Raw genomic sequence first — 14,627 nt, 5'->3', positions numbered from 1 at the left:
TGGTAAGTCCCCGTCCCCCCAACAGTATCCAAAGCGGTATACTTCTTACTAAGGGGAACGACCACAGGGGATCCCTGTACTGACTGCTTCCTCCCAGCCCCTCTCATCATCACCCATCTATCTTTATTCTTCGGAGTAACTACATCCCTGAAGCTTCTATCTATAGAACATAGAACAATACAGCGCAGTACAGGCCTTTCGGCCCACGATGTTGCACCGAAACAAAAGCCATCTAACCTACACTATGCCATTATCATCCATATGTTTATCTAATAAACTTTTAAATGCCCTCAATGTTGGCGAGTTCACTACTGTAGCAGGTAGGGCATTCCACGGCCTCACTACTCTTTGCGTAAAGAACCTACCTCTGACCTCTGTCCTATATCTATTACCCCTCAGTTTAAAGTTATGTCCCCTCGTGCCAGCCATATCCATCCGCGGGAGAAGGCTCTCACTGTCCACCCTGTCCAACCCCCTGATCATTTTGTATGCCTCTATTAAGTCTCCTTAACCTTCTTCTCTCCAACGAAAACAACCTCAAGTCCATCAGCCTTTCCTCATAAGATTTTCCCTCCATACCAGGCAACATCCTGATAAATCTCCTCTGCACCCGCTCCAAAGCCTCCACGTCCTTCCTATAATGCGGTGACCAGAACTGTACGCAATACTCCAAATGCGGCCATACCAGAGTTCTGTACAGCTGCAACATGACCTCCCGACTCCGGAACTCAATCCCTCTACCAATAAAGGCCAACACTCCATAGGCCTTCTTCACAACCCTATCGACCTGGGTGGCAACTTTCAGGGATCTATGTACATGGACACCTAGATCCCTCTGCTCATCCACACTTTCAAGAACTTTACCATTAGCCAAATATTCCGCATTCCTGTTATTCCTTCCAAAGTGAATCACCTCACACTTCTCTACATTAAACTCCATTTGCCACCTCTCAGCCCAGCTCTGCAGCTTATCTATATCCCTCTGTAACCTGCTACATCCTTCCACACTATCGACAACACCACCGACTTTAGTATCGTCTGCAAATTTACTCACCCACCCTTCTGCGCCTTCCTCTAGGTCATTGATAAAAATGACAAACAGCAACGGCCCCAGAACAGATCCTTGTGGTACTCCACTTGTGACTGTACTCCAATCTGAACATTTCCCATCAACCACCACCCTCTGTCTTTCAGCTAGCCAATTTCTGATCCACATCTCTAAATCACCCTCAATCCCCAGCCTCCGTATTTTTTGCAATAGCCTACCGTGGGGAACCTTATCAAATGCTTTGCTGAAATCCATATACACCACATCAACTGCTCTACCCTCGTCTACCTGTTCAGTCACCTTCTCAAAGAACTCAATAAGGTTTGTGAGGCATGACCTACCCTTCACAAAGCCATACTGACTATCCCTGGTCATATTATTCCTATCTAGATGATTATAAATCTTGTCTCTTATAATCCCCTCCAAGACTTTACCCACTACAGACGTGAGGCTCACCGGTCTATAGTTGCCGGGGTTGTCTCTGCTCCCCTTTTTGAACAAAGGGACCACATTTGCTGCCCTCCAGTCCTCTGGCACTATTCCTGTAGCCAATGATGACATAAAAATCAAAGCCAAAGGTCCAGCAATCTCTTCCCTGGCCTCCCAGAGAATCCTAGGATAAATCCCATCAGTTCCCGGGGACTTATCTATTTTCAGCCTGTCCAGAATTGCCAACACCTCTTCCCTACGTACCTCAATGCCATCTATTCTATTAGCCTGGGGCTCAGCATTCTCCTCCACAACATTATCTTTTTCCTGAGTGAATACTGACGAAAAGTATTCATTTAGTATCTCGCCTATCTCTTCAGACTCCACACACAATTTCCCATCCCTGTCCTTGACTGGTCCTACTCTTTCCCTAGTCATTCGCTTATTCCTGACATACCTATAGAAAGCTTTTGGGTTTTCCTTGATCCTTCCTGCCAAATACTTCTCATGTCCCCTCCTTGCTCGTCTTAGCTCTCTCTTTAGATCCTTCCTCGCTACCTTGTTACTATCCATCGCCCCAACCGAAACTTCACACTTCATCTTCACATAGGCCTCCTTCTTCCTCTTAACAAGAGATTCCACTTCCTTGGTAAACCACGGTTCCCTCGCTCGACGCCTTCCTCCCTGTCTGACCGGTACATACTTATCAAGAACACGCAGTAGCTGATCCTTGAACAAGCCCCACTTATCCAGTGTGCCCAACACTTGCAGCCTACTTCTCCACCTTATCCCCCCCAAGTCACGTCTAATGGCATCATAATTGCCCTTCCCCCAGCTATAACTCTTGCCCTGCGGTGTATACTTATCCCTTTCCATCATTAACGTAAACGTCACCGAATTGTGGTCACTGTCCCCAAAGTGCTCTCCTACCTCCAAATCCAACACCTAGCCTGGTTCATTACCCAAAACCAAATCCAACGTGGCCTCGCCTCTTGTTGGCCTGTCAACATATTGTTTCAGGAAACCCTCCTGCACACACTGTACAAAAAACGACCCATCTATTGTACTCGAACTATATCTTTTCCAGTCAATATTTGGAAAGTTAAAGTCTCCCATAATAACTACCCTGTTACTTTCGCTCCTTTCCTGTTTCTAACTTCAGCCCATACTCCCTCGGAAGAAGAGTCCCCATCTAGCATCCTCTCCGCCACCGTAATACTGCTCTTGACTAGCAGCGCCACACCTCCCCCTCTTTTGCCTCCTTCTCTGAGCTTACTAAAACACCTAAACCCCGGAACCTGCAACATCCATTCCTGTCCCTGCTCTATCCATGTCTCCGAAATGGCCACAACATCGAAGTCCCAGGTACCAACCCATGCTGCCAGTTCCCCTACCTTGTTTCGTATACTCCTGGCATTGAAGTAGACACACTTCAAACCACCTACCTGAACACTGGCCCCCTCCTGCGACGTCAAATCTGTGCTCCTGACCTCTATACTCTCATTCTCACTTACCCTAAAACTACAATCCAGGTTCCCATGCCCCTGCTGCATTAGTTTAAACCCACCCAAAGAGCACTGACAAATCTCCCCCCCCAGGATATTTGTGCCCCTCAGGTTCAGATGTAGACCATCCTGTCTGTAGAGGTCCCACCTTCCCCAGAAAGAGCCCCAGTTATCCAAAAATCTGAATCCCTCCCGCCTGCACCATCCCTGTAGCCACGTGTTTAAATGCGCTCTCTCCCTATTCCTCATCTCACTATCACGTGGCACGGGCAACAACCCAGAGATAACAACTCTGTTTGTTCTAGTTCTGAGCTTCCATCCTAGCTCCCTGAAAGCCTGCCTGACATCCTTGTCCCCTTTCCTACCTATGTCGTTAGTGCCAATGTGGACCACGACTTGAGGCTGCTCCCCCTCCCCCTAAGGACCCGGAAAACACGATCCGAGACATCATGTACCCTTGTACCTGGGAGGCAACATACCAAACGTGAGTCTCTCACGCTCCCACAAAATCTCCTATCTGTGCCCCTGACTATAGAGTCCCCAATTACTAATGCTCTGCTCCTCTCCCCCCTTCCCTTCTGAGCAACAGGGTCAGACTCCGTGCCAGAGGCCTGTACCCCATGGCTTACCCCTGGTAAGTCGTCCCCCCCACAAGTATCCAAAGCGGCATACTTGTTTCTCAGGGGAACGACCGCAGGGGATCCCTGCACTGACTGCTTTTTCCCAGTCCCTCTTACAGTTACCCACCTATCTCCAATCTTTGGTGTAACTAATTCCCTGAAGCTGCTATCTATGACCCCTTCTGCCTCCCGAATGATCCGAAGTTCTTCCAACTCCAGCTCCAGTTCCCTAACTCGGTCTTGGAGGAGCTGGAGATGGCAGCACTTCCTGCAGGTAAAATCAGCAGGGACACTAACTGCATCCCTCACCTCAAACATCCTGCAGGAGGAACATTGCACTCCCTTCCCTGCCATTCCTCTAACTTTCTACCAAGATCTGGCTAACAACTAAATTAAATTTTTATAAAAAATAATAATAATATAATAAAATATGGTACTTACCTCAGACCAATGGGTTTTATTATTAGGTTAGAGGAGGAGGGCGGGTGGGAGACACTACACGTGTAGTGTCTCGGGTTTCCTCTCCACCAGAATTTATTGGTGAGGGTCTTCCCAGACGTCCGCGGGTCGACTTCCTGTTCCCGCCTAAAAAACTAATTTTAAAAAAAAGAAAAATTCTCAGCTCCTGCTGAAATTGACTAACCAGCCAGCTCCACTCCCGCCGAAATCGACTGGCCTGCCCCTGCAAAGAAAAGTGCTTTTAAAGGTTGACTTACCTCCCAGCAACCTCCTTCCGCAATGCTCCCGCTGAAACTGACTCACCAGCTGTTCTCACGCCGAAATCGACTGGCCTGCCCCTGCAAAGACAAGTGCTTTTAAAGGTTGACTTACCTCCCAGCGACCTCCTTCCGCAATGCTCCCGCTGAAACTGACTCACCAGCTGATTCTCCCGCCGAAATCGACTGGCCTGCCCCTGCAAAGACAAGTGCTTTTAAAGGTTGACTTACCTCCAGGCAACCTCCTTCCGCAATGCTCCCGCTGAAACTGACTCACCAGCTGTTCTCACGCCGAAATCGACTGGCCTGCCCCTGCAAAGACAAGTGCTTTTAAAGGTTGACTTACCTCCCAGCAACCTCCTTCCGCAATGCTCCCGCTGAAACTGACTCACCAGCTGTTCTCACACCGAAATCGACTGGCCTGCCCCTGCAAAGACAAGTGCTTTTAAAGGTTGACTTACCTCCCAGCAACCTCCTTCCGCAATGCTCCCGCTGAAACTGACTCACCAGCTGTTCTCACGCCGAAATCGACTGGCCTGCCCCTGCAAAGACAAGTGCTTTTAAAGGTTGACTTACCTCCCAGCAACCTCCTTCCGCAATGCTCCCGCTGAAACTGACTCACCAGCTGTTCTCACGCCGAAATCGACTGGCCTGCCCCTGCAAAGACAAGTGCTTTTAAAGGTTGACTTACCTCCCAGCAACCTCCTTCCGCAATGCTCCCGCTGAAACTGACTCACCAGCTGTTCTCACGACGAAATCGACTGGCCTGCCCCTGCAAAGACAAGTGCTTTTAAAGGTTGACTTACCTCCCAGCAGCCACTTCCGCAATGCTCCCGCTGAAACTGACTCACCAGCTGATTCTCCCGCCGAAATCGACCACCTCTGCCTCCCGAATGATCCGAAGTTCCTCCAGCTCCAGTTTCTAAGGCGCTGGAGATGGGCGCGCTTCCCACAGATGAAATAAGCAGGGACACTGATGGTGTCCCTCACCTCAAACATTCTGCAAGAGGAACATTGCACTACCTTCCCTGCCATCCCATCTAGATAAAAAAAGAAAAAGAAAGAAAGAGCTTATCTGTTATTCACTCCCCTTCTCAGCAAGCACTCACTCAGCAACCTCTGCACCCCACACGATAACACCTGAGGGAAAATAAAAGAAAAACTACTTACCAGTCACCAGTCAGTCCCTTACCTGCAGGCTGTGACGTCACGGTTCAACTTCTTTCGACTTCTACCTGCCCTCGAGCCTTCCTCGTGATCTTTACATTTGGTTAGAGGAGGGGGTAGGGAGGGAAACACTGAAGAAGTGTTTCGGGTTTAAGTGTCACTTGACAACAGCTCCTCCACAAACCACCTTCAAGTTAGGGTGAGCACATGGACGTATGCAAATTTCCCCCGCAAAAGCCAATGAGCAGCTCCGCTCTACTGCCCTCTGCTGGATGCTTGTCTTCACTTGAACAGCTAGGGTCTCTTGCGGAGGTATACCTTCAAGTTAGGGTGAGCACACGGATGTATACAAATTTCCCCTGCAAAAGCTAATCAGCAGCTCCGCTCTACTGTCCTCTGCTGGATGAGGCAGTGGGAGGTGTATACAGAATCAATGTGGAGGTGGCAAGCTTGTGTGATGCGTTGGGCTGAGTTCACCACACTCTGCAGTTTCTTTCGATCTTGGACCGACCAAGCTGTGATGCAGCCAGATAGAATGCTCTCTAACACACATCTGTAGAAATTTGTGAGAATCGATGCAGACATGCCAAATTTCTTTAGCTTCCGTAGGAAGTAGAGACGTTGTTGGGCTTTCTTGACTGTTGCATCAACGTGAGTGGACCAGGACAGACTGTTGGTGGTGGTGACCCCCAGGAACGTAAAGCTATCGACCATTTCTACTTCGGAGCATTTGATGCAGACGGGAATGTGTGTCGTGCTACGCTTCCTGAAGTCGATGATCAGTTCCTTGGTCTTTCCAACATTTAGAGAGAGGTTGTTTTCGGTACGCCATGCAACCAAGTGATTTATCTCCCTCCTGTAGTCTGATTCGTTGTTGTTTGAGATATGGCCCACCATAGTCGTATCATCCGCAAACTTATAGATTGAGTTGGAGTTAATTCTTGCCACACAGTCATGCGTGTATAGGGAGTACAGTAGAGGACTTAGTAAACATCCTTGCGGGGCTCTAGTGTTGAGGACTATTGTGGAGGAGGTGCTGTTGCCTTCCTGACAAATTGCGGTCAGTTGGGGAGAAAGTCGAGGATCCGGCTGCACAGTGAGGGGTTAAGTCCAAGATTGCAGAGTTTGGTTATTAGTCATGTTGAGATAATGGTGTTGAAGGCGGAGCTGTAGTCTATGAACAGCAGTCCTTGTCAAGGTGTTTGAGTGTTGATTGTAGAGCCAGGGAGATAGCATCTGCTGTTGGCCGATTGTGGTGATAGGCAAACTGCAGTGGATCGAGACCGTCTGGCAGTGATCCGTCTCATGACGAGCCGCTCGAAGCATTTCATGATAACAGGCGTGAGGGCCACCGGTCGGTAGTCGTTGAGGCAGGCTACCTTGTTCTTCTTTGGTACTGGTATTATGGTGGTCTTCTTGAAGGATGTGGGGACCTCAGAGCGGAGGAGTGAGGTGGTGAAGAAATCTGTGAATACACTCGTCTGCCCAGGGTCTGAGTGTCCGCCCAGGGACTCCGTTGGGGCCCGCCGTTTTCCGCGGATTCACTTTCAAGAAGGCAGCTCTTACCTCTGAGGCTGTAATAGTGGGTATGGGTGTGTCCAGGGCTGTTGGGGGGCGGGTGGCACTGATACATTGGCTGACTGCTCAAAGCGGGCATAAAACTTGTTCAGATCATTGGGTAGGGATGCTCCAGCCCCAGATATTCCACCTAGCCTTTCTTTATAGCCTGTGATCTTGTGTAGGCCCTTCTTGCCCAGTTCTGAATTTGCTCCTTGTCCAGCTGTGTGGAGGTTGGCGATAATCGCCCTTGGGAGTTTTCCTGCTTTGGGCCTTGCCGGAGCAACCTGTGGGCCTCGTCTACCTCTGGGGGTTTGGTGAAGCTTCTCCACCTCTTTCCTCCCCCCCCCCCCCCCCCCCAAACTAGCATCAGGGTGAAGTACTGTGTCGGGTTTCTGCCCTCTGTGCCCTCAGGTAGCCCGACAATCCTTAGGTTCTGGTGGCGGGACCTGTTCTCCTGGTTTTCCACCTTCCCCATAAGTGCTCTCTGGTGAGGCAATCCGATCAGTCTGGTCTGTGGCCACTTTCTCCAGTTCCCGCACTGTCGCCTCCTAGACCTCCAGTCTCTGCTCCATTCGTTCCAACGCCTTTTTGAAGGGGCCAGTGCGAATCCTATGGCTGACCTCATCAGCGCCATGAAGTCCAATTGATGGGAGTCCTTGTGTTTTTGGAGCTCCTATGTAAGGAGCTCCAACCATTGTCCTGACGGTGGGTTGTCGGTATTTGCGTTGGTGATCCCTCTGGGTCTGCCATGTCTTGCTCTGCGTGTCTGTGGTCTGTATTTTCCTCTACTGACTCTTGCTACTTTTTCTGTTTTTCAAGCTCTGTCTGTGGCTGGTTTGAGGGCAGTGAATTTTTATGGTCTATAATGAACTGCCTGAAAGAATGGTGGAAACAAAATCAATAAAAATGTTTAAAAGGAATTCGATGAATATGTGAAGGGGAATATGGGGAAAGAACAGGGGATGAATTGAATGGCTCTTTCGAAGAGCTGTGGACACGATGGGTCAAAGATCTCCTGCGCTATGATTACAAAGAGTGGTCCATTAGTTTAAAATTTGATAGCAAATTGGCAGCCTCTTTTACATCGCTCTTGATTCAGGATTTTAACCATCCAAGCACAGATGTAAAATGGGCTGCTCATTCATTACTGCCTATTTTGCAGAGTCCAAACATTACGTTTTGCTAATCCGTTTCAGCAGTAGCAATACATTTCACAAAAATATTGAGCAAATGATTGTGTATACACAGTAAAATTCAAGATGCTTTATTATTAGAGATGACTTCTGATTTCATGTACGCTTGCATATGTGGACACAAGTTCAAATATTTACATTGTGTTAAATGTAATTGGCAAGGATTCCAAGAGAGATTTGAGACTTTTATGCTTTTCATGTTAGGTGACATTATTAATCTTGGAAACCGACAGCTCACTGTTCTACACATGCCTGGTCACTCCAGAGGTAGCATCTGCCTTCATGATCAGGAGAACCGCATTCTTTTTAGTGGAGATGTAGTATACAATGGATCCATGGTTGACTGGCTCCCTTCCAGCAATATCAGTGACTACATTCAAACTTGCAAACACCTAATGACTCTAGTGGACAATAACCTTGTGAAACAAGTGCTGCCCGGCCATTTTGATCCCTTCAATGCTGAACGACTTTATAGACTGGCTTCAAGCTACGTTGCTAATGCTGGAGTGTGCCATAAAATCTTATCGTGTGCTGCAAGATGCATTACACGCCTGGCTCTATGGTTGAATTATCGCAGATGAGTAGACCAATAAGATGTATCAAGTTTAGCATTATTTAAGCTTATAGGTTCCCTTTAAATAAGATTGGTGCAAGAGGAAGGAGTGTATTTATAAATCAAATGATGCTCTGATCTTAGATAGTTAAGGCTCATACTTGTTAATTGTAGGAGGCAGTTTTGTAACTCACTATGCATAAGTAGGAGTAATGTCATGAAGCAAAAATTCAACAAAACAATAGTTTGGTAAAGTAAATTGTGACTACATTGTTACAGAAGTATAGAAGCAAAAATTGACTAAACAAAAGCTTAAATTACAAAATTAATACTGTAGATCAATTTTATATTTAAACAAAGACAGTCCTGAAAATTAGTTCATTGTAAACACTGTACTTTCAATGCCATTCTTATTCGACTGATGAAATGTTGTTCCCTGCTGGGAGATCAACTGAAATGTGACGTACCAGCTTTTGTCGGTAAATTAATATCACAAAATCCCTGCTTAGATTTTATTAATTATTTCTGCACTCACCCCCCCCCCCCCAATCCACATAACAATGCCCCTCGAGTGGGGAAGGAAAATCTCCGTTGGCTTTATACTAATGCCAAGACAAATTTGAAGATGATCATTTAGTATATGATAATGGAATATGAAAATTGTGGTTCCAGTCAAACGATCCTTCCCTGTGAATGTCTCAATTGGTTAGGTAGCATACAAAGAATAATCTTGTATGATAAACAGCAATAATGAATGACATGGTGCATCCAGCTTAGTCAGCAGGTAGGCAGGCCCCTTTTCTAACAACAGCAATTGGGTAAATAATTTTATAAAGGAAAATAAGAACACAAAAATTAAACAAGTTCTTTCTGCTATTGAATCTTATTCATCTGGTATATTAATCCTTACATCATTTACTGAGTAAATATTTTTTCCTTGATCTGTTCTAAATCTATTTTTCCACTTTTTAAATGTTCTTTGCTACTGTTTTCTCACAATTTACTTAACCAAAATTCAAAAATGTGGATTTATCTGTTCAGGCTATTCCCCTTAACCATTGACTTTGACAAGTGAAGTGTCTGTCTGTCTTACCATAATGTGTTCAGTAGATTCCCTGGTTGACCATAGTTTCATCCGACAGGATTGACAGAATCTGTGGATTTGCAGTTCGCTGAGCTATATTTGGTGTAAATTTTGAACTGGTCCTTTTTGGTGAGGCGTTGCAGCAATAGTGCTGTCATTAACATAACATAGAATTTACAGTGCAGAAGGAGGCCATTCGGCCCATCGGGACTGCACCGGCTCTTGGAAAGAGCACCCTACCCAAGGTCAACACCTCCACCCGACCCCCATAACCCAGTAACCCCACCCAACACTAAGGGCAATTTTGGACACTAAGGGCAATTTATCATGGCCAATCCACCTAACCTGCACATCTTTGGACTTATGGTGGTGACAGACTTACACTCAAGTACTACATGACTGTTGGAAAATAAGAAGGGCATGTTCTCATTACAGGGGCTTCATTATAAAATAAGTGTAAAGGGTATAGTCTGCGCCATACACTGTGGTGAATAACAAATGTCTAGTAGTCATTGTAAGAATTAAATCTAATGACAGCTTTTATAATGCAAGTGCACCTCTGGAACATGGATACAAGGCTGCAATTTATAATTCTGAATCTGACAGCACTTCTGCACACTACTAGGCTATGGTCTGGGAAAATACACCCTGTGGGTGTGCATTTATCTTCACATGGAGCTCTGCTTCTGGCTAGTAAATGTTCAGTAAATGAGTGTTTGAACTCTCCAAGAACACTTAAATTAGCTCTGCTTCGGTTTGTAAAGTGCCCAGGAGATGCAACTGATTGTCCATACTCTAGTTAAAGTTTAATTGACAAAAACTGGAGTTATGCTCCATGCAGTGTCTAATAAAATTTTATCAGACTACTTCATCCTCTTTAATTCCCAGGCAATGATTCCAATTTTCCCATCCATCAAAGCAAAGTTTCACTGAAATTTGGAATAGTATCTTGCAAATATCTTTCCATACTTGCTAACTTCTGTTCTCGATACATTTTTCATTTGTTTTCACATTTTAATTGTTTTTCCCTATTCGTAGGAGATTTGAAGTGAACTGCATCCTGTTTCCAGTTGTCTTGCCAAGTCTGTGTCAGTTCTATTCATTATTTACATGTGTGCTTTTTTATAGTTGCATATTCTCAGTGTTAAATTTACTTTAAGTATTTTCCTATTTGCATAACCAGTCTAAATTTTGCAAATATTCTGCTATGCAATATTCTTCACTGTTTTTTTTGGTGAGCTGAGTGGATGGTGCCAAATATGTTTTTAAAAACCAAGATGCCGACCTAAAAATGAATACTGGGAGATGTTTGAAGTATTGCAATTTTGAGGCAGTGGGAAAGAATGTAATTCATGACTAGATTTTGAAATTAGATGCAAAAACAATCCATAGAAATTAAATATTTATATTTCTCTCTTTATTTCTTCAACTTTTATATATCCTACAAATGATACAATTGGAAACAAACATATTGTGAGTAAAATGATAGTGTTCTGCAATTTGTATGTAATTTTCTTGTTGAAAATTAATGTTTTTTATCTAGCATTTCAGAATCTCTTTATCCAAGCTGGAATAAACAGAACACAATCTGAAAAATCACAGAATCTGGAATCTATTTATCAATCATGTGATTACTATAATTCACATTCATCTTTACTCATGAGTTACCAGTTCAGACTATTTGTGAGATATGAATAATTTCTCAGTCCTTCATAATCCTGTATGTATGTCAGATCAGGATTTTAAAATTGCAATCAAAAGATCAACAGTATACTTTGGGCATGTGAACATCAGTCAAAGATTTAACGTGTTGCATCAGTATTCCTTCAACTAATAAGAGAAATGGTTTCTCCGTAAAAATGCTGTGCCCCTTGGCTAAACTGGTTAAAATAAATGGTCATTGAATCATATATTTGTCAATATTCAACTCTAAACATTGGCCGTAGCTCGTAGCTTCCAAGTTCCGAGACAGTGTTTCTGGGCGGGGGTGGGGGGTGCTGTACACCAAGGATGCAGAAGATCCCAGGTACGAATTGCACAGCAATTGTTCAGGAAGTTCAAAATTCTGATGGGCAATTGCCCGGCACTGGGAGCAATAATATGATGTCAATCCCAAACTTTGGTTGGTTCTGACTGCTATGTAAGGTACCCAGGAAGTGTTGGAAGAATTGAAACCACTTCTTGCTTCTGGGTAACTATAGCACTGACCTCTCATGGGATGCTGCACTTCCCCCACCCTGCACCCAACCCCCATGGTCCAGGGGATACCCCTCCAACTACACCCTTCCACCAACAGCCCTCCCGATACCCTGTCTACCCTTCCGACCACCAATAGATGCCCCCTGACCATGGGGGTGTACTCTCTGGAGTACACCCCCACACCCTGATTTCCCACAGGACTCCCTGACTACACCCCACTCCTGACTGAGTGGGTTTCTCTCTCCACAGATGCTGCCAATTGTGCTGAGTATTTCCAGCACTTTCTATTTTTACCCTGAAGTAATGTTTTCTTGCAACTTGTTTGAATCTACTCTTTTTCATCTTATACTGATTTCTCATTGTTTTGCTATCTTGAACCAAATCAAATACCTCTGTCATGCATTGGGATTTCTTTCAACATTTTTCCACAAAATATATTTGTGTTGAGGTTTCTGAAACAAACTATTTGCACAAATTTGTAAAAAGTTTTAAGGATAATTAAAATGCTAATGACGTAAGCTTCTTAATATTCTCGAAGAATGAAAACAAACAACTTGTTAGTCCGTCTCAGTAATTGCTAAATACTTCACAACAAGGAGGGCCCTTTGTCCCCGGTGCTTGGCAAAAGTGGTATTGTATTGATTGGCCTCCCTTCTCGATGGGAACAAAATATTAAAGTGGGAATAAATACAACATTTTGAAACACCGTTCTTAAGGCATGTTTTTGGCAGGTTCAAAATGTTAAGATTGCAGGGGTGTAGTATGACGTTTTCTTTAAGCAAGTGAATATAAAATGTTATTTTGTATTATTACTTGGAAGTTAAATTGTATTTATTGCGAACTGTATACTGATTGATTCACTAATTCAATCATAACCGTTGTCTTGCATATTTGCTAACTGAAATAAAACAGTTTAACACCTATATTTAATCTCACCTTGTTAAATGTTTTCTTGATTGGAATAAGAATTGGAGTAATTGTAGGAGAGATGGTTACATAGTGGTAGTACCACTAGACTGGTAATTCAGAGACCCAGGCTAATGCTCTGGGGCCATGGGTTCAAATCCCACCATGGCACCTGGTGGAACTTAAATTCAGTTAATAAATCTGGAATAAAAACTAGTCTCTGTAATCGTGACCATTGGCTGGATTATACGTGCCCCCTGTTGGCATGTAAAATGGGAGTTGCACGGCATGTAAAATGGGAGTTGCCATACCTTCCTCCCTACCTCCAAGCTCTCTCCCATAACACATGGGTGCTGAAATTGGTCTGCCTGCCATATTGAAATCATCAAGGATAAATTGAGCTTGTTAACATGCCAATTAACTCCAATAATATCTTGGCCATGCCATAACATGATTGGTGTGGGCAGTCAGCATGAAATGGGCAGGCTGTTTTCATTAAAAATGTTTTTAAAAGGCTGGGAAGGGAAGAAGTGTGTACTATGTTTGAGGGCCCGTTCTTCCTACCTGCCTGCTCTCCAAAGCCCACCCTAAGCCAGCCGAACCCTCCCTGTCCAATACTTTGACTGTGTCTTACTCCTTGATCCATGGGACCTTTTTTCTTGGGATAGGCTGCAGTCCTGGTAGCACTCACAAATACGATCTTGGTGCTGCCAGCCTAACAGATTGACCAGGTGAGACGTTGTCCCAGTGTCATTGAATTTAACCCACCCACAGCATGTTATAGGTATAGTGTCGACTGGTGTGAAATGGGAAGTTGCCAAACCCCTCCATCCCAATGGTAATACTGAGCCCCATTAAACTGTCTTCTATTGTTGTAAAGACCTAGCTGGTTCACTAATTTCCTCAGGGAAGGAAATGTGCAATCTCTACCTGGTCTGACTTACATGTGACTCCAGACCCACAACAATCTGGTTGACTATTAACTGCCCCACTGAAATGGCCTAGAAAGCCACTCAGTTCAAGGGAAACTAGGGATGGGCAACAAGTGCTGGCCTTCCCAATGGCATCTGCATCCCATGAAAGAATAGTGGGGGAAAATGCTCCTTGTGAAACCTAAACATGACCTAACCCTGACTGATCCATTGCATCCCTGAGAATTTTTAATTTGAATCCCTCCATAATATCCCTTTTTCTCCAGTAGCGAGTCTGTTCTTGTTTTAGTTCCAGTTCCCTTATCATCCCCAGGAGCTTTTCTCTATGCTTTACTCAACTTGGTTGCTATCCTTCCTTTAATGAAAGCTCCAGAATTGCACACAATACCCTAGAGCTCTCTGCAGTAGAGTAGCATCTCTTATGTTCTTTTTTTTTTCCATACAACCTAACCTATCTTTTGCTTTCTTCACAGTAATCAGACATTGCCATATGTCTTGAAGGATTCATCTACTATGTGATCCTGATGAGTCAGTGTTTTCCCATTATCTTTTAATCCGGCTACCTAATGCTTATTTCAGTGCCTAAATTTGAATTTTATGTATGTTACACAGCAGTTGTTCACTCACCTCTCTGAATAGCCCTTCCACCCTCCTGCCCTCCCCCCCCCCCCCCCCCCCCCCCAAGCTTTGAGGTGAAGCGATTAATTGGCTTTCC

The 14,627-nt window shown here is 44.7% G+C and overlaps 1 protein-coding gene across 1 annotated transcript in view; it reads left to right on the top strand.

The window, feature by feature from the left end:
* The window catches only part of mblac2 (metallo-beta-lactamase domain containing 2), a 39,639-nt gene extending 28,233 nt beyond the window's left edge, over positions 1–11,406 (top strand). Inside the window, exon 2 of the mRNA XM_072516251.1 lies at positions 8,443–11,406. Coding sequence (XP_072372352.1) covers positions 8,443–8,819 — 377 coding nt within the window. The 3' untranslated portion in view covers positions 8,820–11,406. The remainder of the gene's footprint in view (positions 1–8,442) is intronic.
* The last annotated feature ends 3,221 nt before the right edge of the window (positions 11,407–14,627 follow it).

The sequence above is a fragment of the Scyliorhinus torazame genome, chromosome 9 (genome assembly GCF_047496885.1).
Source record: "Scyliorhinus torazame isolate Kashiwa2021f chromosome 9, sScyTor2.1, whole genome shotgun sequence".
Lineage (NCBI taxonomy): Eukaryota > Metazoa > Chordata > Chondrichthyes > Carcharhiniformes > Scyliorhinidae > Scyliorhinus > Scyliorhinus torazame.
This window is presented reverse-complemented; position numbering and strand designations above follow the sequence as displayed.